Source organism: Ascidiella aspersa, chromosome 3 (assembly GCF_963924565.1).
Source record: "Ascidiella aspersa chromosome 3, kaAscAspe10.2, whole genome shotgun sequence".
NCBI lineage: Eukaryota > Metazoa > Chordata > Ascidiacea > Phlebobranchia > Ascidiidae > Ascidiella > Ascidiella aspersa.
The window spans coordinates 36,099,389-36,125,934 of record NC_139449.1 but is presented as its reverse complement, the minus strand read 5'-3'; the positions used below and the strand labels follow the sequence as shown (position 1 = coordinate 36,125,934).

Here is a 26,546-nt window from a genome sequence, read left to right as displayed (position 1 = left end):
AAACTGTTTTATTTTCTCCTATTGTGAGAATTAAAATATAACCTGTTAAGACAACAATCTAAAGCAGTGGTTCTCAACCTTTGTACTTTCGTGGCCCATTTTCGTTGCACAAAAATTCTGTGGCCCAATAATTTTTTATGACAAAACAAATTATAAAAAAAGGTTTAGATTAAAAAATAGCAGAGAATATATAAAAACAGATTATTTATTAAAGTGTGCATTAGTGAGATACTTGCGGCTATCAATAAATTTAAATTTTACTTACATTGCTTCTCAATTCCTCCCAAGCCATTATCCATGTAAAATTAGATATAGTGACATGAATGAAACTAAATTCTTCAATAAATCTATCGGCCTGTGGCCCACCTAAAAAGTTTCCATGGCCCACCAGTGAGCCATGGCCCATTGGTTGAGAACCGCTGCTCTAAAGAGTGATTGACCGAATGATTTTCACAATACTCCCGTTATGGAACGTTAACTTTATTGCCACAATATTTACACATGTGTATAATGCGAAGAGGGGCAGTTCGTGAATATAGATCGCGATTAGGCGTTCAAACTATATAAGCAACGCACACATTTTTAAAAGCTAGAAATATGAAAAGTGTATGTTTGAGCTTGTTGAGGTTCAGATGGCTCGTATAGATTCAATATGGAAAATCTAGCAAGTTATCAAAAGTAACATCTAAAAAAATATAAAAGTAGGTCCGTAAAGTTTTTAGTTTTAAGACCCAATATTTTCGATATGTTTGCACCTAGTACAAAGTTTTTTTTGTAAGCGTTTTTTTAACATTGATTTGTTAGATAATTTAAATGCCAATCGATATTGTATATAATAGTGAGCCATATTTCAATATATTAAGCTACATAAACTTAAAATAATTTTAGTAGGTCTGAAAAGCATTAGAACGATGAAACTGGAACGCATATTTTTCAAAGTGTTATAGTCGGTTTCCTAAATCCCCATTTGGATGTAAAAAGTGCTGTTTAAAAAAAGCTGTAAGTATGTTCAAAACTTTTTTGTACTCATACCAGACCGAGTAATAAAAAAGGCGCTACTCGTCCGAGTATAACTCGTTAAGGATTGATAGATGGCAATAAATATACAAGTGGTTCCCAACCAGCGGGTTGCAAGAGATTGTATTAGGGATCGCAATGTAACAACATTAGCTTAAAAGAAAAACACAGCGGCCAAAAAAATATAAAAAGGTTAATATAAAGTTAAAACTTAGGCCTAAAGAGATCCAAAATCTACACACGTCTAGCCGCCTAATAATCGCGTTTATTGTATCACCTTTAAACTTGTTACCCAATTGCTTAAGTAAAGATGGACGCGCGCCATAGGACATTTGAACAACATCCACGTTGGAATAAAACAAAGTTCGTAATAAAACTAAAATGGGACTAATATCTTATCATCTAGGAATAACTCCTAAATTGAAATAAGGTTTAAACGGCCAAAAAAAGGCCTGTAACACCTTTTACCAAACCCCTATCTCCCCTAATAATTTTAACCCTAACCCAATTTCTTACCCGTAAGACCCAAACAGAGGCAAACAATCAGACGTCAAAAGTGACGTTCAAATTAGGGCGCCCAAGCGTCGACAACAAAACGGCCGATACCAGACCGACGGCCCCTGATTGTCCTATACCCTTGACCTGCAGTTTCAGGCTTTATTTTGACCTTTTAGGCCTTATTCCAAAAAAATGGGACTTTGTCTTATGTAGACGATTTTAGATATTATTCAGTCGTGGTTATTACAGCGTATTTGGCTTGATTATGTCGTTAAACTTGTTTCTGATTTATATATTGTTTGCCTTATTGTGTGCTCCCGCATAGATTTCGTGAAATGTTTTGTCTCACATTAGAAAACAACAGTGACCCCAGTTAATAAACATTGGTTTAGGTCAAGCTTGTCATACTTGGTTTGACACACAATATTATGGAAATAAAAATGAAGACATCCAAAGATTTTTTAAAGAAAGTTTGTAGGTTTTTTTAAACCTATTGTTGGCCCAATAAATTAAAATTGAACTAATATATAATTTTTCAAAAACGTTTAAAATGCAACCTACTTATGTATGGGCTTTGATATTCTTATTACGTCTTACTACAACCTCCAACAATTATGCTCTAATGATCTAATATAGTAAACTAATATTAGGGGTCGCGTGAGTTTGTGAATACTAGAAAGTTATCAGAGGGCAAAAGGTTGGGAACCACTGGACTCTACATAAAAAGCTCAGGAATTAAAACGAGTAATTAAAATGCAAGAGAGTTGCTGTTTCGGTGGATCCCCGTGGATGGAGAGCGTAGAGAAGGCAGGCAGGTGCTTGTTATGACTTGGGAGGAAGGAGGTTACGCTTGTCTGGAGACCTACTGGAGCGTGACAGCCTGGCTGATAACTTATTTTCAAGCTTTTCGTTCTTCGCCTTTAAAACGTCACGTTCCTGTGGAGTTGAACAAAATCATTAGAATATATATTTTACTAAAATAATATTAATTGTTCGCTTTAAAACATCGTGTTTCAGAGGAGCTAAAAGCAAAAAAAGTTCGAATGTTTTTTTCACTAAATTATTAGGCTATTTTCTATTTTTTAGATGGCGGAGACCATACGTCTCGTTTGTAATGAGTTCGCGCGAAACATCACGAACATTTTGATTTTTTCCAGAAAAGGCTTTTTGGTAATAACTGGGTTTAAGATTAATTATCTCCTGCAAAAAAAAGTTGTTTTTTTTTTACTAAATCGTTAGATTATTCGATTTCTCAAGTGACTAGGACTAACATAATATTAATTTTTTTTAAAAAACGTCGCGTTTGGGTTCGCGCGGAGCATAAAAAATGTTTATTTCCACTTGAAGAAAATTTATTTAAAGATTATATCCTTCTCAGTGTCATTCACCCTGACGAAGGCGGCTTGTATAGTTTGCCGAAACGTTGGTTAACAATTACAATTACCAGAGGATCTGTTTTTGATTTATATTACCATGCCTGGTAGCAACAGTTTATATATATCCTTCTTTGTATCAAAAAGTTTATTTATTGCTTTACGTAAGATAAAACACTGAAATTAAGCTAAAATATACAGTGAGTAGCATCAAATCTTACGATCAACTGGTATATTTTACAATTTCCTCATGTGTGTGTTTTAAAGTCCGTTTTTTCCCCAAATTATCATAGGAATTTCAGCAATTATTTATGGTGAAACCCAAGTCTGACTTTGAGGGAATCTGCGAGCTCTAGTATAACGGGCGTGTTCTAAAAATGTACTTTGGTTCACATGGAATATGCATCATTATAAGCTTGTTACTTTCTCCTTGTCTGCCTTTGCACAAGAGTGGACTTTGAGGGAATCTGCGTTCAGGAAAATCCATAACATATAAATAAAAATAATTCAATAAAGGAAATTCTAATTTCGTAAAAAATATTTATGAAAAAATATTACGACTTGAGTAAACCTCCTAACGTTCAAGTTAATTCAGGCTTAATAAAATCTTGTATAGGTCCTATTATATAAAACATTTATTTTTTACGTTCCTATTAAGCTTAGCTCATTGATTCCATAAGCCTTTTAAGTAGAAAACGCACTAAGACTACAAATCAACTATAGCTAAATCAGATAATTAATCTATAATAGGCTACCATAAGTAGGCCTATTAAGACCACCTTCATAATAACGCCAAATTCGCAGTAATAACCACGACAGAATAAGACCCAAACATGTCGAAATAAGTTCAAAATTAATCGGGAATAAGACTTAAATGACAAACTAACGTTTTTAGTCTTAAAGGCTGGAGTCCCTTAAAAGAATTGAAGGCAATTTAGGAGAAATACCGGTGCAACTCAAAAATTTCGCGCTCGCTTCGCTCACAAGGCGCGCCGCCACGTTTTCATACGTCTCTAGGTGCGCCCTCAAGTAAAAAGGTTAAGAAACACTTGACTAAAATGTCAAGTTTCGCTAATGACGGGATAAGTTTACAATCGTTTATCCCCCCACCCCCCCCACCCAAAAAAAAATATATATATATAAATGAAACGGAATAATGACTCACGTTTGTGACTGCGCAGAGTTCCGAGCGTAGCTTCTCGAGGTACTTTATCTTCTGCAGGTGGTTGGAGTGACCTGCCAACTTGGCGTTCTCCGTCAGCATTCGCTCGTTCTCCTGACACAAAGTACAAGGGTTGGTGGTTCAAATCCCGGGGCCGCAACAGGGCGAATGCAAAAAGATTGCATGCAAAAACACGTACTCTGTATACACTTTGGTCTGAAAAATGGTTTTCTAAAAAAGTGATGTGCACCAGAAGAGGTCTTAAAACTGTTGAACTTTCTTTAAACGCCAACCTCTTCTTTTATTTTGGTTTGTGGGTCGACATGAACTTTTTTAGAACCGGCTTCATAAAAAATGGTTGGAAAACAAGTGGACTTAAGAAACCCAATGTTTTTCGGCCACAAAAACGTGAATCTGAAATAGGGTCCACAGGCTCAATGCTAAAACATCTTAGAAAAAAAACTCTTTGCATTACCTTTTAATTAATACACTAATATTGCAATTAGACCTTTATGTACCTCCTTATACTAGTCCACGTACCTCCAAAGCAGTGGTTCTAAACCGTTTTTCTTTCGTTGCCTATTTACGTTGCAAAAAAATTCTGTGGCCCAATAGTTTTATGAAAGAAAAAACTGTAAAATAGGTTTAGAAAAAACACAGCAGAACATATTTCAAAACAGATTATTTATTTAACCGTGCATTAGTGAGATACTTGCGGCTGAACAATAAATTTACATTCCTTTTTTATTCCTCCCCAAGCCATTATTCCTGTAAAATTAAGTATAGTGACACAAATGAAACTAAATCTAGCTTTTTTAAATTCAGAATAACACTAACGCTTTTTAATCTTTGAGTTTTACTTGTTAATATACGCGTCAGCGGAACAGTGATCGACTGGCTAAAACCTGCCGCCGATGGTTTTGGATTCCATAAAGATGCACCCTTTTATACAGAAAAATGATGTCTTGGTATATCTTCAATGTTGTCTTTTTGAAATTAACGTTGTCAATCAAAGTTTGCTCAGGATTAACCGTTTATTAAATTTGAACAAACATTTCGAACGATTACTGTTATTTTCGAGGTTGAAGGCCCCCCAAAAAAATACAAAACAGCCTTAAAAATTAGGTTTAAGTCTTAATTATCCAACAAATATAAACAAGCATAGAAGCAATGAAGCAAATTACCTTATTTGCAGATAATCTCATTTCCCTTTCTTTGTCCAACAAAACCTTTATGGATTCGAGTGCTTTCTCGTTTTCTTCAAGCCTGAAACCAAAAAAATTGTAAAAATAAGATTGATAATAAACAATAAACAGAGAGAATTGTCCCTAGGGTAAGAATCGAACTTTAGACTTTCGGAATTTGCAACGCTTACTGCATTATTGTGCAACCACTAAGCGACGAGGAGCAGAGTGGGTGTGGTAATAAGAATGAGACATATTTTTATTTCTGGTTTTACATATTTTTATTTTCATTTTTTTTCCTCGTTCTACATATCTTTATTTTTATTGTTTTTAATTTCGATCTCATTAGCAGACTTGGACTACTAGATAATTCTAGTTTTCTAATTCAATGAATTAGAGCAAAATGCGGCTAATTCTAATTCTAATCTAATTTGTGAATTGTCTGTGTGCTCTAATTCTAGTTCTAATCTAATTCGGATTTTACCAAAAATGCTACTTTGTCCAACGTCATTTTATTCTCTCAGTCAAAACAAAGAATTTGAATTCAAACTCTTTTTCTGGAACGTAATTTTAACAGTTTGAAAAGCATATGCTATACTTAAGGGCATCAAAATTAGCACATATATATTAACCATTCACATTCTTATTAGAATACTTCTCCATTTACTGAAATTGATTGTGAATATTGAAACGTAATTCCAGTTCAAATTCTAGTTCAAAATCATTTTTGTTAAGAATTCGGTAATTCTAATTCTAATCTAATTTGAGAAAATTCAAAATGCTCTAATTTTAATTCTAATCTAATATTAAAAAAGCTAAAATAAATCTAGTTGTAAGTCCGCCCATTAGTAGCGATAATAATTAACCAACCTGTGCATTCGCTGCTCGTTGCTTTTGCTCGTCTCTTCCAGTTCGCGCAAACGTACGTTCCTCTCATCCAGCCGAGCGGCAAGTTCGTTCCTTGATGTTTCAACTTCTCCGATCCTGGCTTCCATCGCACTTATTTGTGAGCGCAATTCTTCGCACTCAAGGGCTGCTTGACACTCAAGGCGGCTCGCGGCTTCGACGAGTTGAGTTTGGTGATCGGCGTCGCTATAACGCGGTAGGTAAAAGTAATTCTTAGGACAAAAATCGGAGAAAGAAGGCTTAAACCAGCGGTTCTCAACCTGTTTTGGCTTGAGGCACCCCTCAGAAATCACCAAAAGATTGCGGCACCCCTACAAGATTATTCCGTAGTAAGTATTTCACTAGACTGTCACAATAAACGGAACTGGAACAACACACATTAACTCAACACAACGTAGTAAGTTATAAATAATAATTTTTTTATTCCAATCTTTACAAAAAAGTTGTAAAAGTCGAGCAAAAATCAAATTCTTGAAACATTTTCAAATATCTCTCGGCACCTTTCAGCCTTATAAATGGCACCCCAGGGTTCCGTGGCACCACGGTTGAGAACCACTGGCTTAAACCGTAGTGGTGCTAACTTCTAGCGTTAATTGTTCATATTGTTGCCAGTTTTGTAAAACAATCGGCCCAGAGTGGCAACATTTTGACAAAGAATTTGATTGTAATTGATACTGCTAATATGTCTAACTAAAATTTGAAAAATGTGAGTATTTGAAAATTGTAAATGCGTGAGTATCTAAAAATTGGAAAAGGGGGTATTGATGTGTAATATATAAACTGTTGCTAACGTGCATAAAATGTTATTGTTAGACAGCGTTTCGGCAAGCTTGTGCTCAAATGTAGCGTTCTCTACTTTGAAAGATATTATTTTCAAGTTTGTTATGCATAATATGAAACCGTACAACGCCAGATTCACTTACGCCTGTTGTTTATCTTGTGCGACCTGGACAGCGAAGCTGGTGTGATCTGTTTGGAGTTGTTCGGCAAACTGCTCTTTCGCTTTCAACTGGATCTGAAACATAATAATGCTTTGGGTTGAATATTTCGGCAATTGCGCTTAAATTACAACATTTAAAGTGAAATTTATTGAAAATAATGCGGATTGAAAACATGGCTTGGCATAGTGCTCAGTTAAAAGAAGAAGAAATTCTCCCAGGTTAAAAAATCTAGCTTTGTCAAAATCGTTCTCAAAATGACAACAGATGCAAACAAATTATATCAAGTCAGCTAATCAAGGATTTCCGTTTCGAGATAAAATCTTCAACGCGTTTCTTTTCAATTGTTAACATACCAACAGGAAATTATCGACCACACGGTGCCTTGTAAGGGGGACTACCTAGTTTGCTTTTCATATTTACATGACAACATTGTTTTCAAAATACACATACACTAAACGCGGACCCCTAAATTTGTCGGCGACCACAGTAGTTTACATAATTAGATCATTGAGATTGGTTCAGGGCAAAGTTTCTCCAATACTTATAAATATTGCAAAAGCCATACGAGATCATATTAGTTAATATTTTATTTATGTTAACGTCTCAATGTTTTGTTAATTTACCAAAAGTTTAGTGTATAAAATTGGGCCGACAACTTCGCTGTTGTACCTACGCCCCTTATTTTCGTCCACACTGCACTAAAGGCCGATGTTAAGTTATCTAAATTGGTTAAGTGTTCTATGTTTAACTAGCTCTCATGGAGTTTACTTTGTGTTTGGCTTATGTTATCTAAATCTTGGTTTGTCCTTCACTTTGTGTTTGTACTTTAATCAGTAGGGAGGTCTAGTCTTTGTACTATAGCTTGTTAGAGTACTATTATGTTTATTATTATTATTATATATACTTGTTTTATATAATAATGTTGTTTTATATTCTATTTGAACAAGAATAAGTTGCACATGCTACTGTGGTATAAGTTAGTGTAATGATAACAGATAGTGACTTTTAAGAATATCAAAGTTCATACAGAAGTAGAAATCATTTTAAACGTTTCAAATAATGATACCTACTTCTGTATGGACTTTGATATTCTTATAACGTCTTACTAAAACCTCCGACCATTTGTTAGTCTGTTAAACTGGATTAACAGTCGATGTTTAGCTTCGCACCTGAGTCCGGAGCAGCTTTTCTCTCACTTCGTCCAACTCCCTCCTCTCCTTTGCTCCTTGCTCCTCCCGCTCCTGGATGTCAGCCTCCAGCTTCTGACACTGCTCCGTGAAGCTCAAGATGTCCTCCTGGAGGTTGTCCACCTTGGAGTGGGATTAAAATCGAAGATGATGGAGTTAGATCAGTCATTCTTAAACATATTGATTGTTTAGTGCAGTGCTCCTTTTCATTAACAATCGTCAAGTGAATAATTTACGATTTGTATATTCACAAATTTTGTTTCAATTGGATTTTTTCCTAATTCTAGTTGGAAACTATAAAATGACCTAAATTACTTTAAAGTTTAAAAGGTAACCTAATGGTGTACATAAGGACTCCGCAAAAACCTTAAGTAGTCTGTTGGAGAATTAAATTGGAGCAAGATTAAAGTGGAAGAAGATGGAGTTAGAATGGCCTTAAAAGATTCTCTAGTGCAGTAGTTTTGAAACTTTTGATAATTCGGAATCTCAGAAAACATTAATTGTGCAAAACAGCGCGAATATTTTAGCGTATATTTCCTCGCTTTTGTTCTGTGCGATTAAATATCAGGATTAAAAGTGAAAAAGAAGATATTTAGATAATGATACTTAATGTAAAGAAGGCGACTTGTAGGTATCCGAAACGTTAAATAAGAATTCTAATTACTAGAAGAGCGTTAAATAAGAATTCTAATTACTACAATACATAAAGAAAAGAGTTTATTCGAAAACCAGCTGCCGTACTCTCATTCAATGTATTTAGATTTAATTTCAGTTTTATATTGGTTCGGCAGGTCTTTAAAGTATATATACTTGGTCAATGAAAAAGATTGCTTAATGATGTCATCTCTAAAAAGTGTTATGCCGACCCTGGTCCACTCGAACAAAAACATTTTATAGGCTTCTAGCTTGACAAAGCTTAAGAAGTCCTACATAAAAAGGGAATTTTGCAGTATTTTCAAATGTTTTTCTGATTAATTAATTAATTATCTAGGATTGTTAGGGCGTGTACACACTTGGTTTTATCTTGTATTTCTTAATTAATTTTTTTGTCAAGTTTAAACTACTGGCGAAATTGTTGATTTTATCGAATGTTCAGATTTCGTTACTTCAGGGGTTCTTAAACTTTTTTTACCGCGGACCCCTAATTTATTTTTTTGCTTCGTGTGGATCACCGTAAGTCAAGAAATTTTCAGAGATGACGTCATAAATTCACGATCACAATACAAATAGACTACAGAAACACGATGGTTTCGATTCAAAAATGTGAAAGTGAAATGGAGGCTAAATACATTTAGTGAAAAACCCGCTTTATTTTTAATTAGATTGTTTTCTTTAATAAATTGATTACTTCTTAAATATACACTAATATTTCAATTAGACCTTCATGGACCCCAGTTTAAGAACCCCTGCGTTACTTTAAGACTTAACTTAAAAACACCCAAAACAGGCGTTAAACATGCTGTCTCACCTCAAACTGGTGCTTCGCTTGAGTGATTGCAACTTGCTCTTGGAGAGATTTTAGTGTTTCAAAATATTTATCTTTTTGCTCATTGCAGCGATCCAATTCCTGGCAAATGAAAAAAACAAAATGCACTCCAATCTCAAAATTTAATATGCACGAAATTTTCAGTGACAGTAGAACTGTTAAAAAGTCGATTTTCATCCATAAAATAAATATAAAACACATTTAAAAGTCGAAAATAAAAGGGCTATTTTTACAATATAGAAAACAGTTATCAAAGTGGTGTTTGAGTGGGAGTCGAACTTACACTCTTGGAAAAAAGCGACCAGTCTTTTTTACCGACTAAGTTATTAAACACACCCTTACAAGGATCAATAATAAAATACTATTTAAAACAATAAAATAACTTTAACTAAATAATTCTCGCAACCCACCGACGATAGTTGGTTCATTTCTTCTTTTCTTTCTTCCAATTCTGCTCTCAGTTGTTCGCTCGATATTTCGTGCAAACTCATCGAACCTCGAAGTTCACTGACTTGCTGAAGTAAAGCCGATACTGCAACCTGCAAAAACATAAGCTTAAACTAAACAAAAGGTGCGTATTTGAATGTGGTGTTGAGAATTTAAATGTGGTCAGGAAAACAGGCAAAAAATGGAAATCCTACCAAAAAAATTGTTTCCTCGATACTATTACAACTGACAATACCACAATTAATGATATCAACAACTCAACTGATCCGCAAAGGCTTTAAGACATAAAGAATGTAATTAAGCAATTGGAACAACGATAAAGAGATGTGCAAAAATAAACAACGCAAATTCGGTATTAAAAAATGATAAAAAGGTACGTCGAAAATACAGGATTTAAATTAAGTACACAAAAATGATGAAACAGTATTCAAAAACGAAGAATTTAAATAAGCCATTTGCAACATGATAAGTTAAAAAAAATGTCTAATCCTGTCAAAACGGCACCTTGTCACTTTTTGCCGCTTTATCCGAAGCTTCGAGCCTCATTTCGAGCTCTGCGATGTTTCGTTTAAGCGTGTTGCTCTCATCCGCTGTCGTGGAAATAACCTTGCGCAGTTGCTGGTTCTGCTCGCTAAGCTCGGAGCAGACTTGCCTCTTCTCCTCGCTTAGCTGGAGTGAGAGCTCCGAGTGGGAGTTCTCCTGCTCCTAACAAACGAAAAGAGAAGCACTGTGAGCGTCATAATTGGTTAAAGGTTATAGCAAAACATAAAGCCTTTTAAATAAATTGTTCTTAAGTTTTTAGGCGTGGTTGCTCCTTTTCATGGGCTCTAAACAATATCTCCCATTATTGGTCAGATTTCACAAAAATACACGACAGAACGTCACAAGGAAGGTGTCTGATGTCATCAAGAAAACTAGAAAAAAGTATATTACTAATTAATAGAGATCGACCGATATCACTTTTTTCAACCGATACCCGATACCGATTTTTTCGATATACCTGGGAAATGTTGAAAACTTGAATTAATTAAAATAAAATCCTAATAATGTTTTGATTTATATAACTTTATTAATTATTAAACAAATATTTTGCATATTAACTTGGTGTGATGCTAAAACCAAAAGTTTTTTGAAAAAATTGATAAAAAATTGTTGTAGAGGAAAAATTATATTATATTTTGTACTAAAATATCGGCGAAAGTATCGGCCTACATTTACCGATACCGATATATCGGTAGAAGCCAAATCTCGGCCGATATATCGGTTTATCTTTACTAATTAACATATTTTACGCGTGTGACCCTCGAAGACTGTTCTATACCCAAACATTAGCTTAGAGTGCATTATGGACACCGTAAAGATTGTACGCTGAACTTTTACGAAACTAAAATAAAAAGATATACAAAGGTATGTCATATTGTGCAAATTATTATTTTATCAGGAAGGTGGTAACAATAATTTTTTTTAAAGTCAACGCAACGCGAGTTAATTTAATGCTATATAAGTATTGCGTGAACATTGAAAAACACTAGATATTATCAACCGCAAGAAAAAAGAACAAAAACAAAGCTTAAAGAAGGCACAATGGTAAACGTTCCAGGAAAAAAATAATAATAAAATGTTTATACCATCCCCAAAACATTCTGAGAAAAGCGATAACTATAGAATAGAATGGTGCTGCATCATCTGTGAAAATTCATTTTTGTAAAAAATCACCCTAAATTTTCTTTTAATATAACAAAGTGTTTTTTTCATCTTGCTTGAAATTTTTAGCCAAAATACATTATTTTGTCCAAAAAACAAAACATTACAAATTTTCACCTTGAGCTGCTTTTCCAAGGTTACCGCCCTCTCCTCCGCTTTCCTTAGCATCTCGTTTGATGACGTCACTTGTTCGCGTGCGAAGTCGGCCCCGGCAGATGACGTCATCAGTTCGGTCTCGAGTTTTTCGACGAGGAGCGAGAGGCGTTCCGCTTCGCTGGTTTTGAGCGAGCATTCTTCCAAAGCCTGGTTTCGAGAACTTTCCACTGATCGGATTTCCTAGAATTTTTTAATTATTTTTATTATTTTATGATGATAATAATAATAATGAAAAGAACACCTTAGACAGTTAAAAATCTAAAAAAAAAAAAAAATTTTTAATTGCGAAGCCAAAAAGGTCGAGCAGATCGACATCATCTTGATTAAGGCGTTTCGATACGAACTTTTATAAAGTTAATGTGACTGAGAAGTCAAAGCATCACTTATAAAAGGTGGGACGGAATTGTTATCATTCTGAGTATATCTGGAACATTATTTAGCACCCTCAGGTGTGTTGATAAGGTGTAAAAAAATATTTTAGTATAACATATGTTCGCAAATTAAATAAGAACTTATTCGATCGAACCAGAAACTGAATTGGTTTTCAGAAATGATGTCCGATAATATTGGATCGGAGCCGATACCCGATCTCAAGTGGTAGTATCGCTACTCCGATACTATGTTGGTTGTGCCGGTTCGATAGCAATACATACATAGAAATTTTGGCGATGCTTTCTAAAGCAGCAAATCAACCTTAAAATGTTAGTTTTTACTTTTTATGAGATTTGACTTTAGTCATTTCATAATTTATTGTTTACAACACTGGACAATTCACCTGTTGAAGCTTGCTCCGAACATCATCCAGTTCTCGTCGTTGGTCGTTGAGTTGTTTGTCGACCGACTTCAGAGTTATACGTAAGTCCTCAATTTCACCGCTTTTAACTGCAAAAGAAGCGTTTATTTAAAGTACAATAGTTGCGCAAATGACCTGTTTGTTGATAGCATTAAACATCGAATGCCTTTGGAACGGCTTATCGAAATCAGTCGACCTGAACAAGAATATTGTGCAAGGAAGGCAGGCTAGAAAAATAACAATAGCCTGCTGTAAGGTTCGAACTCGCGACCTCGGCCATACCGGGACTATACCAACTGAGCTACGCAGGTTAAGATGGAAACGAGTCGAGAAACAACCATATCCATACCACCGTTTCCGGCTGCATCCTGTTCGTAAACATAGTCTGCGGTGAGCTTCGAACTCCCGGCCTCGGTCATACCAGGACCAACGCTCTACCAACTGAGCTACACAGGCTCAGAGGGGAGCAAGTTTAGAAACAACCATAGCACTGTTGTCTGCTGCACCCTTTTCGTACATACAACCTCAAATTAATCGGATTAATAGACCATACTCAGCAAATAAAACGTTAATATACAAAATGTGTTTTTCTGTGATTAAGCCCTCCTGTCGTATAGGCCAACGAACTTGTGCAATATAATGGATGCCGTTAATGTTGATCAGTACGACTTTATAAGAGCTGAATCACAGAATAAAATTTTGCGTAGATGTACGTTTCAGCAGCATTGGACGTTATACAAAAATCTTATTTGCGGGAGTGAGTTTTAATAGATCATGGAAACGTTGGCGTCAGACTTTAAATGAAGTATGTCATGGAAAATTTAAATGAAGTATGTCATGAAAAAGAAACACGGCAATGTGTGTTTTAACTTAATTCGGCATATTTTACCAAAAACAATAAATTTGTTTAATAAAGAATAAAAGTGGATTAATTGAACAAAATTTAACAAATTGTTATTAATAAACCAAACTAACAGTTCAGAAAAAAACGAGAGAAAATAAAACTTCAAACCTACTTCCATTCTCGAACTTAAGGCTGTCAATTTGTTTTTCTTGATCTTTCAAATCACTTTTGAGCTTTTCTTGGGACTCGACGTTGGTTTCTTTCTGCTTGATCATGGCCTGCAGTGGAAAAAGTCACCTGTTAAGTAGTCAACAGTGAACTATTTTTGCAAGTGGCTATTCAACCGGTGCGCTATTTTACGCTTGCACCAATACGTGATTATTGATTAATTTGGGGTTTGTTTTGCGTTTGGGTGGTGGTAGATTTATTTAATTTTCCGAGTTTTGCACAATTTTAATGATTTTTTTTCCGAGATTGATTTGAACTACTTTTTGAGCCGGGTAAATAGCCCCAGGAGGTGCCTAGATAGGCTATTTGGCCGGATCGCTATTTTACGCTTGCACCCTTTAGTGATTATTCATTGAAATTGGGTTTGTGGGCTTAGCGTTTAGGTGGGGGAAGTATTATATTTAATTTTGCGAGTTTTTGATAATTTAAATGATTTTTTTTAAATCAATTTAAAGTATTTGTTAGCTGGGTAAATAGCCTCAGGAGGTGCCTATAGGCTATTTGACCAGATCGCTATTTTACACTTGTACCCGTTAGTGATTATGTGTCGATTTGAACTACTTGTGCCCGGGTGAAAAGCTCCTTACTTTTTTGTATTAAGATCTTCAACAGGGCAAACCCTTGCTTAGAAAATTAAGTCGCAAAAGGGAAATTGTGGTCGAGGTGATTGGCCGTTGGTTTTTTCTGCAAGTTTCCGCAGATTAAAAAATGAGAAGAATTAATAAGCTGGACTAGAGTCTCCGTATAAAAATTAGATTCTGGGTGTATTTTTTGTGTGTAAATGTGTTTGTGTGTTTGTGTACGAGTTTGTGTGTTTTTTGCGTAGGCGTGTTTGAGTGTTAGTGTGTCTTTATGTCTATGAATGCATGCGGCTGTTTTTCTCTAGGTATGCGTTTGCCGTTGTTTCAGTACAAATGCTGATGTGTTCGTATGCTATTTCTACAGTACTGATCAAATTAGTGCAACAAGAGAAAACAACTAGTCTCTTGTCAGGTTCGAACTCACGACCTCCGGTTATACCGGGACTTTCGTTTGCTGTTCATGTATATTTTTGTTTGTTTGTATTTCTGTCACATTTTCAAGTTTTCAAACCTGTTGTACAAGCTTCCATTTTCCCTCGAACGATCCCAGCTCTTCCTTCAGTTTATTCGACTCCCTCTCCAGCTGCTGCACTTGCTCTTCCAGTGCCTTCTTTCCCTCCCTCTCCGTTTCAAGTTCGACCATAAGCGAAGCAGATTTCATCTCATTGTTTACTTGGACGTCCATAAGGTTGAACGAACCTGAACAAAACTCGAACTTTATTGATGTAAATATAAGTTAAAAATATAAACAACCTACCCGCAGGTGTTATAGCCCACTTAGTTCAGCGTGCTACCTGAATGGTACAACATTACAGGAAAGTCAGCAAAACAGCGCTCGTAAGCTTACTAAGTTTTACACGTGATAGTTTTGATAGTTCTTTGCAAACTACAACTGTTTTTATGTCCGAAAACATAATAACAAATATTGACGGTGGCCGTGTTAAAAAGCAGGCCGGGGATTCAGGTAGAAATCCGGCTACGACCCACAATATGAATCCGAGTTCTATTCCGTCTCTGCAGCTCGGTTGAAACTTTTTTGTTTTCATGTTTTTTGTGTTGTTTTAGTTTGCGTGGAAAGGCTGCATTCCCTAACGTTGGATACAATAAGTCTTGGACGAGCTTGTTTTTAGTATAGTATGTCTTGAAGCAAGAGCTTAATATTAACAAAAAATCAACTGTGACACATTCCATGTTGATAAGCATGCCAATTGAATTAACATAAAGTGTCTCTGTGTGCATCTGTGTGCATCTGTGTGCATCTGTGTGCATCTGTGTGCACTAACTCACCATCCGCCCCAAAGTCGAGTGAGTCGTTTACCGACGGAGTCAGCCGAAGTAACTTTCTTGAGCTTGAACCGTTCGACTCTGACCACAACAAGCTCTGGAAGTAAAGGAAAATATTCATAAACCTATCAGTGTAAATTGTCTATAAACACAAATCGTTAAATTGGCAATTATTTTAAAAGTAAGTGCCAAGGAAAAACATATTCCTACATCCTTGGTATAAGACAAATTTAAAACGTTTTAAATGCTACCTACTTCTGTATATACTTTGATTTTTACCACGTATACTTTGATTTTTACCCGTACAACCTTCAACCATTATGCTATAAAGCTTTGCACGGTTATATCCATTTTTGATTAATTACAGCTAATTATTCAAAAAGACAAGTTTTCAAAACAGATTATCGATACTATCTCGCATCGGGTATCGCAACAGATCCGATATTATCGGTCATCCACAAGCAGCAACATACCCTCTTCTGCGGTGTTGTTACGGTGCGGAGTGTCGAGTTGTGGATTTCATTCAACTGCTTCAGCTGCGCTCTGGCGCCCTCCTGTGCATCCACCAGCATTTTTTCGGCGAGTTCCTTCTCCCGTTTCGCTGTAGCGAGTTCGGCCTCGAGAGCGGTCACCTTAGCCCTAAGAACACAGGATCATGATAGGTTGCGCAATGCCAGATTTTAAGCGCTTTTAGCCATTTTTTGTCAAATTGGAGACTTCAACGGTAGAAATCTGCGATTAATTTATTGCTATAAAAAACGTGAAAAAATACGATAACCTTAACCGTTCAAAACGATTAAAAAGTTTAAAAAGCTTAAACAATAGATAAAACTGTTCTGTATTTTTGTAAATGTACCTTTTTAACCTCAAGGTTTAATTCTACATAGTGTTTTTTATGGTTTTAGTTTAATTCAAAGAAATTAGAAAAGTGTTTTTGGCTTTGAAGGCGATTCTTTATTATAAAACATGAAAACCGTACCAAAATTGTAAAAGCAATTAAATGAAATATAAAAACGCAAGAAATGGGCAGCTATGTGTGATTTAACAATAACCAAACCTATTGCTTGAGTTATGTTCCTGGTAATAATATAAGTTTTGTAAATAGCGGTGGCTCACATAATCTTTGCTTCTTCTTCTTTTCGTTTGACCTTGGAGCTTTCAAGTTCAGCTTGGAGACCTTGAACTTTCACCTCGAGGTTTGACCTTGCGTTGTCGAAGGTCACTGAAAAATAATGAAAAACTTTGAATAGTTGAACTGGAAGAGAGTAGAATAAAAAAAGATTTGATCGAAGCAGATCGCTCAAAGGTTTTTTTAGGAAATTTAATTTTACCCGAATGATGAATTACTCATTTGAGGTAACTATTTGCAGTTTTTTAATATTTCTATTGAACTTCAAATACTCTTAAATATACAGGGCGTCCATAAGTCTCTTTACAATTTAAAAAAATATTAAAAAGTGAAATGATCACATATCGCAATGAGGTTTGTTCTATGTTAATCAGTATTTCATAAAGGTTTTATTGACACTAAAATTCATTGTTACAGACAAAATTTCTTTATTAACCGTTTAGATGTGCTTCGTGCAACTGATGGTGCCCATATGGAAGTGTTTTAAATAAACTAATGACATTTTTAATTTTTTTTAATCAAATGTTGTTTAAATGTTTAGAAGTGTATTTAATGTGTCAATAAAAACTTTATGAAATACTGATTAACATAAAACAAACCTCATTGCGATATTTCATCATTTTACTTTTTAATAATTTTTTAAATTGTAAAGAGACTTTATGGACACCCTGTATATTGAACAAAAGACGATGTATTTTGGGAAGTAGGTAAGTGAGAAACACGATTTATGCACCATTTTTCTGTGAGCAGGGCAGAAAAAACGACAAAAAATAGAACAGTTCGGATGTGTGGATTCCACAAAACTGAAAAAAAGCCAATATATTAGAGAATCTACAACCCTATAGAAAATTATTTTACAAGCTCGATAATTTTTCACAGTCCTATATAAAAAAAATAAAACAATTTGCAGTTCCCAGGGGAAACCGAAGTCAGCTGCTAATCAGTGTTGGCATTCATATGTAATCCACAACAAACCACGGTCAAGGAGTCAATTTAGCGCAGTGAGAAAAATAACCAAATATCGGCCAAATACCAGTGTTTGTGTCGTTTTCGTTTTCATCTTTCGTAAGTCGCTGAAATTCCGCGATCAGTTCAGCTTTTCGATTTGCAGTGAACTGAAACAACACAACGTTATTTCGAGCAAGTGTTTGCATTACCGCACTCGTATATGATATATAGACAACTGCAAGCCATATAATTTGGGGCTTACTGGTTGGAGGTTTAGTTAGACGTAGTGAGAATATCATCAAAGCCCATAAAGAAGTAGGTAACAATTTGCGAACGCTTAAAATAAATTTTATTAAACTGGTTGCAGGTTGTAGTTAAACGTAGTAAGAAGATTGAAGTCTGTATCGAAGTCGGTAGCATTTTGAACGTTTTGAATATTTCTTTATTCATTTTTAACGTCCATAATGGCCGGGGGTATATTCAAAACGTTCAAAAAATGATATCTACTTCTGGATAGGCTTTGATATTCTTACTATATCAAGCCATACAAATATGTAAAATACAGTTTCATTAGGAAATATGGCAGTTAGTAAGTTTTTCTTGAATGGCTTAATATCTACTAATAAATTTATTGTTTTTTATTATTTTTGGAAAGTGTGTTTCAAACTTACATTATTATTAATTGTAAAACTGTTCTTCCGACAGAATTTTTTTTAAATGTAGGCCTACCGACGTGAAAAAATTATTCTTCAGAGTAAGTTCATGTATAGGTTATCAGAACGTCGGTAGATTTAAGAAAAATTTTATAATTGATACAATGTCTGGCAGCAACAGTTATTCATACATTCTAGTATTTTTAGTTTACCTCAATAAATTCCTTCACTGTGGGCAATGACTTGAGACGCTCGATATCCATTTTCAAATCGTCGTTGTTCTTGCTCAATATCGCCACTTGGGGGTGACATTGGAGCTGAGCAAAACGTGAACATGTTCATTTTACGGCGGTAATATTATACAAGCCTTTGCATAGAATTTTATCGTTCAAACATTCACATTTAACCAATAGGGATATTATTATTTATATTGTATTACTATTATGCATATATAAGACGATTTTTTAGTTTATGGACAAACTTAATTAAACGTTAGTCAAAGTCCATCAAAATAGTTTTGTATTCTTAGACTTTGCTGAGTTTACTTAATAAGTAAGAATACCAACACCACAAACACAGCATTTACGCACATACACCTTTTGGGGACTTTTAAACTATATTTTATGGCTTGGTATGTTCAACCTATGGTTGGTTTTCAATCATTCCAAAAATTGCGTTTAAATTCGAAGTAACAAATTTTTACCTCAAAACACAAATTTAATAAAGCAAAGCAAGCGACTATTAATAAATTTATCGAAAAAACGACAGCAAAATGTAAAACGCGAAACTAAAAAAAATGGTGGAAATGTGTGCAACCAGTCTGTACAACAGGAACCAGTTTGTATCGCTGATTGGGTCCGATTTAATATCATCGTACAACCTTACCCACACAAACATAGAATTCGCAAACCTGTGTGTTGAGCGTCCTGATTTCTCGCTTCAGGGATTCCACCTCTTCGCTGACGTCATCGCCCGTCAGGGATTCCCCGGTCGCTCTCTCGCGCATGCGCAGAATGGTCGAGTCGCGGAACTTGACGATCATTCGCGCCGACAGCACCGCCTTCTCCGTCTTGCTGATGACGTGCTGCAGTGACGTCACTTTGGCTTTGACGTCATCCGAGTCCTCGCTGTGACGACGCCACATCTCCATGGCCTCGAGGAAGTACTGCTGGTAGTCTACGTCACCTGTATGACGTAATCGACACGAAATAAAATTTAATACTTTAGTTTTTAAGCACAAGGTTGCCAATTTTTAAACGACTTTTAAAAAATTAAATAAAAACTTAACTATTTGCAAGGAAACTTGCTGTGCTGCATAAAAATATGGATTTTCCCTGATTTAGGTGAAGAACTAAAAGTTGATGCTTTAGTCACATTTAGATACTACGTCAGAGTACTATATTACGTCACAACACCATTAGCGCTACAGCATTATTACTTTTATGTAATTATAATAGATGGTGTGACGGGAAAATAATCAATGAAATAAAAGTGTTAAGTCTAGTTTAAGTACAACGTTGCAAAAATTAAGAAAAAATCAATAAATAAAGTAGAAAAATGATATAAATTAGTATTTTTTGTTACAATTTGCAAAGAAATTGTTGCGCTGCATGAAATTACGGATTTTCCCTCATTTCGATTCAAATAAACAAGTGTTTTGGTTCGAATAGGCGAAACTGCATTGCGCGATTATGACGTAACAACAGAGCGTTGTTTCCACGACATTTGAAACTAAACGATATAGATTAATTAATTTGAGAAAAACTCACTAATGAAAATGTGATTTGTGTAAGAAAATAATTATGATTATACAAAGAGATAAAATATTTGGCTGATGTATAAGATATACAGGGCGGTTGAACAGACAATTTTTTTGACAACCAAACAATGTGATTAACATACCTTCTACGTAATGCTTAGAATTGTCTTCTTTTTCAGCCAAAAGCCGCTGTAATCTTTTCACTTCGTTCTGAAAAAACAAAACAATTAGAAATGAGAAAAGCTGCAGAGGATTCGGCTTAGAACGTATAGGTTTTAATGCACTAACTTCAATCGAATGAGTTAAAAACTATGTTTGCTCACAAGTTTGTAATAAGCAAAAAAAATTATAATAATAACAGCAATTTTCGTCATTACTTCTGCTAAAAAAGCAAAATGATAAAAGTGCAAAGATTTTTTTTTATTAAAGTTCACTATACAGGATTGGAAATGGCAAATCATGACTAAAATACAGAAATAATTTGGTCATAAATCGACACTGATATTACCTTAGTGTCGGACGAGTAATTATCCCAAGATATTATTGGACAACCCTTAAAGTGCGTACTAGTTATATCCGCTACTTGGTAGTTCGCCCGATATCCGATATTTAAGAAAAAATAGAAAACCTTAGCTTTTTTTTTCCAGGTTTTTGGGTCTCAATTTGCTTCAAGGTTAAAAAGTTTAGTTACCACAAGTTGTTAAGCTAATTTTTTTATAAATTGCAGGCCACTTTATAGTGAAAAGCACAAAAAAGGCAACGTTCTTCACTTGCCGCTAGCAAACTCAGCACTTTCTGTTGGTTTCGCTAACAACGGTTTGAAGGAATTTGCTTCTAACATGGTTCAAGTCAATTTGATTAATTTAATGCTATTATATATTTTTTTATTTTGGCCCCTTTTTATTTGTTAAACCGATTTTTTATACCAAGGTGGATATTTTGTGAAAAACAGGACAGCAGCAAATAAAATGCGTTTATTTGGAAGGATTTTTTGCGTTTGTTACAACCGTTAAATAGCACATTTCAGCTTCAATGCAGAATCGCTGCTTTGGATTGCCAATCATAACTAAAAATAATTTGTTAATTTAATAACAGATCGCCACCAAAACCACCCTACACCAAACCAACATGGTATCGGACAAGTGGCGATACTATATCGGCATCTGGTATCGGCCACGATCCAATATTATCGGATCCTTAGCACACTGACCTGTAGAGCCACCACATCCCCATGGGCGTCCTCATTAACTCGGGCTCTGTTCTTGATCATCTTGGCTCGTTGAGCGAAGTAAAGGGTGGAGAGGGTTTCGGAGAAGAACTGGGAGTTCGGGTGGACGTTCGCGATCATGCAAGTCCGTGCATTGCCGCCCACTGAGTCCTGCCGATTGGTAAAAGAAAAGAACAATTATAAATGAGCAAGAACAAGAAGTAAGACATAAAAACTATCCTAAAGGCTTTTTAAGACCTTCAAGTATATTGTTTAAAAAAACTTTTATTGACCTTTCCTTTACTTTATATTACGTAAAACATTTTTTTATTGGGTTAAACTTTTATTTTGTTTGCGTTTCCCTATTTAAATTAATTATCTTTAAAAAACACTTTATTTAGATGAGCTCAGAGGCATATTTTTCATATTTTCGCAACGGTATTTTTCGAACACATTTAAAAAAACTTCTGTTTATCTTTCACTAAGCTCTACTTACAGACAGATTTTGGGGAACAAATCTACAATTTTTTTAATACTTAAAATTGTACAGCAGAAAAAAGACTTTTATCCAAACTTTTTTTTCATGTGATTTCAAAACAGTATTTTTGCAAATTAAGTTTTTTTATTTGTTATAACTTTTTCCTACCCTTAGCAGAAAGGTGAGTTTTGAGTCTCTGTAGGGAACATGCCTCAGCTTCCCGTGGTCAATATCCACAAGCGACATGATGACATTACCGAGCACACTCAGCGAGTTGTTGATGATTCCGGCCTCCTTCAGTCGGAGCCCGACCGCCCCGGTGTGGCGCTGACGCTCGGAACCGGCCAGGTCGACCAGGTTTAACAGGGACTGGCGTACCTTTGTGATGTCACCTGGAGGTTTTTTGAGGGGTGAAAATAAACTTTTTTATAATTTATTTGATAATAATATCGATGTAAGTATAATGATAATATCTACAGTCGTTTTGCTATTTTTATTAATATTATTGAAACAGGATTTTTAATTTCTCTTAAATTTTAGGGTGTTTTAAAATAGTTTTTAAACTGATGTTCTCTAAAACTTACTATTTAAACCAAATTCTGCAACTACAACAATAAATAGCAGTTTGAACTTATAATTTCTGTTTTGTGCTTTAAAATTTACACTATTTTTAACAACCACTCCAAGCTGTGTTTCAAAGATGATTTACAACTTTTGTTATGTTTTTATGTAATGTTTACTTGTTAATTATAGTCCATTTCTTTATAAATGAAAGGAAATATAAATAACGCAATAAAAACTGTAGTGAGCCATCTCATCGTAAACATTAAAATTTCATCAACGTTTAGTTTTGAATTGCATTTAATAACATTTAAAATGTACTTCATCTTAATTAAGGAAATATGCAGACACAGCAGGCTGGATCTGGCCTGTGGGCCACAGTTCGCTGACCCCTGAGTTACAGGCTCTATTCTAGTATTATCAGATTTCTTCTTGGGATAAGGCACACACATACCTGTCCGGTCACTGCTCTCGATACAAACAGTGAACACAGCATGACTCCTTGAGCTTTCCCTGTTCATAGAAGTAGAACCGACATGTCGGTTTGCCCAACCCTCCTCTAAAACCTACAATAAATCATCAGTTCTATTGAACAAACTGTGACTAAAAATTCAATATAGCGACTAATATAACAGATTTTACCCTCCTTATAAATTACATAAATAGCAGCTGATTCTTTTAGTAGAGCAGCAAGAACTTTGTAATCTTTAAAACGTCATAAACACAAAAACAGTAAACAGTAAAATACATATATTTTGGAATTCCATGCACACTGTAAAATGTTTGAACAAATTCGAAATGCAAATACATGCAATAAAAAGAGTAAAACTTGGCTACCAATATATAAACTAATTTTGTTAAAAAATCAAAAAAAGAACTATATTTTGTTATTTAAATTTGACAAGACCACATATCAACAACAATTTAAGGACAAGCTGAAAAAAAATGTTACCTAATAGCTTAATAGCGAGATTAGTAGAAAACTGTATTATACAGCTAACTTTTATCTACGCACCTTATATGCATCGGTGGCTGACATCACAATCTGTTCTCGGTTCCCTTCAACAAACACTCCACGCTTGAGCGATTCCCTCAGTTGTAGTGACGAGGTCGGGGCAGGGTCGAGGAGGTCGTAAATCTGCTCCCGATAAATTTCAAGGAACGAGCATTTGCACAGGAACTCAACTTGATCGCCGTGCTGAAAAAAATGTACAAGAAGTTTGCCCAAAGCCATTATATTGGGCAAATATTCTATACACTTTCCTGGCTTAATCAAAGTCGTTTCGAAGTTCTTGTATTCCATGCTCATTGCTCCGGCTTCGAGGAATATCTTATCGTATGGTCAACGAAATTATAAGCGACTGACTTCGATTAGGACAGGAAAGTGTAATATAATAATATCTGCTCCCATTTGAAGTTATTGTCGTCATTTATGTTAAGGGTTAGGACATCTTCTTATTTACACATTCAGTTTGCCCTCATACTAGGTTCATGTTTTTCAACAGATGGCATAAATATACTACTAACCAGACGACTTCTATGCAGAAAATATTTGAAACCAGTAATTTTGAACCATTTATGGCTTGTGAGTTTGTGTCTTCATTATAACTTAGGATAACTCTTCAGTAATTGTTATTTGAAACACTTCTCTATTTCATGAGCAACGTGGGTCACGATTCATGAAATGTTGAGAACCACAGGTGCAAAGATAGGTCTCTAAAGGTAAAACAAAGCCACAAAATGCAGTCTAAATGGCTAACAATAAAAAAAATAGTATATACATATGCTTGTGCACAAAATACCGCTTCATGGCACTGACCCACCACAGTTAAGATACTGGGTTTGGGTTACACATTTTAACTTACGAAAAAAAAACAGTATATATATCAAACATTACAATCGGTAAAAAAGAGCGCATTAGTATCACATTCACACTGCCCACATTTTTTACACTACACTGCAACATATTTGTTTAGCTTTTGCCTACAGTGATAAATAATTAGGCTGTTTGGCACAAAATAGGAAAAAAACAATAAGACAGCAGAATAAATTAACCAAAATTTAATTAATATGAGACATTTCTTTCTATGGCTTCCAAATTTTCTCAGTATTGGAGAAATCTTGCTTAGCACCAATCTCAATAAATGTAACCATGTGAACTACTGCAGTGGGTGACACAACTTAACCAAATAAATTTTGGGTCTCATAGTTCGAGAAACACTGGCATAAAACAACAAAGGTTGTGACCAAGTTAAAAACTTGCAAAAGGTAGTGAAACACTTGAATAAAAAAAACTTAAGGCTAAGTTTTTAGTCATTTTGTCCGCCACACTTTAAAACAGTGGCCGAAGTCTGTTAAACTTCTTTTTTTTGATTTGTGACCGCTCTTGATCAAAGAATGGCTATTTAAACACAACGGATTTTCGCGGCAGCTGCCATGCTATTTAACTGTAGGTTGCAGCAGCTTTAAAACGACGATGAACTGCAGAATTTTTTATTTGTATTTTAACTATAAATCTAAAAGGTAATATTTAAGTTTGGCAAAAATAATGTAAGACAAGTAACCAGTTCCAGTTCTATTACTAGTTTTATTTTCTTACCAGTTCCATTTTCTTCCCAATGAGGTGGAAAAGATATTCCAAACATCTCGGAATTACACCCCTCAGCTCTCTGTCTCCCCCTTGTGAGAAGTTTTCACTTGGCCCAAGCATCGTGTAAGTTTTACCTGAGCCAGTTTGACCGCTGAAGTGTAAAGAATTTTTGTTTTATCGATTTTTTAATTAGTATAATATTTTGTTTTAGTGCAAGTTTTTTTTGCTTTTTGAAGAATTTTTTTATCTACATATAAACTCTATTTTAATTTAAGCTTGAAAATTAATGACAGAAATCTATCATAGTATTATGCAAAATTTTAAAAACATCACTTCTAGAAGACAGAGTGTTAAGTTTAATAAACAAAATAAATAAATCATGATCAAACATGAAATACAAGGCATATCTCTTTGCACAGTTTCTGAAAAGCATAGCGCATAAGTTTTAGATTATTGCAACTGATTTAAACTTTCTTATAAAATATATATATGGCATGTTTAACAGCCTTAACTTTGTTTGTGTATTGAGTATAAATCTTATTGAAAATAAATAAAACTTACTATGCAAAAATCGTTCCATTATATCCTTCGATACAACCTTCTACAATCTTTTGTCCAACTGATTCAAAGACTGTTTCCTTAACAAAAAAAAAAAAAAATACACAACATACCTAAACCAAAATGCCTGCTTCATTTTGTTGTTTATGCAAGTTAGTTTTAAAGATGTGTAAAATCAAACAGAGTATTCACAATTCAACAAAAATAATTTATAGTAAAATTTAATGTATAAAAAACAATTTTTTGATGCTAGTGTCATTCGAAAAAAAAGTTTACTTCATGGTATTTACATCAAACCAAATTTATAGAATTTTATAATTGTTGAAAAAACCTGCTTAGAATCTTGATCAACAACTTTGTCGAAGCAAAAATCTTTCTGGTTTACATCGCCGTGTAAGACAATGCTAGATTGTGATGTCACATTGAGGCAGCTGCTTCGGTCGTGGTTTGCTGGGGGTCTCACCCTCACAATCACTTGAATTACATCTTCGCTTTCGGCTTTTCCACCTAAAAAATAACATGAAGTTTATTTATAAATTAGAACAACGTTTTCACACAATTTTAATGAAACAAATTTAGTCTAAGACAATTAAAGACCTTTCAAAGAAACTATACAGATTTAAAGATCTAAAATTGAAACATAGGACATTTTTTTTGTTCTTTTTAGTTGGCCATTGTAACGCGACACAATTACATTTTCAATGAAAGGTAAAAAATTTAATAGAAAATAAAGGACCAGTTAATTGATAACAAATTAACCTACTGACTTACCTTTCGGAGGTGTCATTGCCTTTATGATCTTCGGTAAACTTTTGTAAAAATATTGGCGTTTAGATTGAAGCTATCTTTTAATTAGACTAGATAAAAAAATC

The 26,546-nt window shown here is 34.7% G+C and overlaps 1 protein-coding gene across 1 annotated transcript; it reads right to left on the bottom strand.

The window, feature by feature from the left end:
* Positions 1 to 1,650: 1,650 nt before the first annotated feature.
* On the bottom strand, positions 1,651 to 26,546 carry LOC146162760 (kinesin-like protein KIF15-B). The gene is made up of 28 exons (XM_083385297.1): positions 26,446 to 26,546; positions 26,006 to 26,181; positions 25,678 to 25,754; positions 25,126 to 25,267; positions 23,542 to 23,724; positions 22,981 to 23,092; positions 22,134 to 22,357; positions 21,491 to 21,658; positions 20,424 to 20,490; positions 19,432 to 19,706; positions 18,734 to 18,838; positions 17,954 to 18,035; positions 16,908 to 17,013; positions 16,265 to 16,430; positions 15,795 to 15,888; positions 15,019 to 15,206; positions 13,871 to 13,976; positions 12,837 to 12,943; positions 12,023 to 12,241; positions 10,706 to 10,906; positions 10,165 to 10,293; positions 9,737 to 9,835; positions 8,251 to 8,391; positions 7,064 to 7,155; positions 6,105 to 6,326; positions 5,235 to 5,316; positions 4,054 to 4,164; positions 1,651 to 2,451 (listed from the first exon to the last, which is right to left on the bottom strand). Exons 1-28 carry the CDS (start codon positions 26,459 to 26,461, stop codon positions 2,338 to 2,340), a joined length of 3,804 nt encoding a protein of 1,267 aa, XP_083241423.1. The 5' UTR covers positions 26,462 to 26,546; the 3' UTR covers positions 1,651 to 2,337.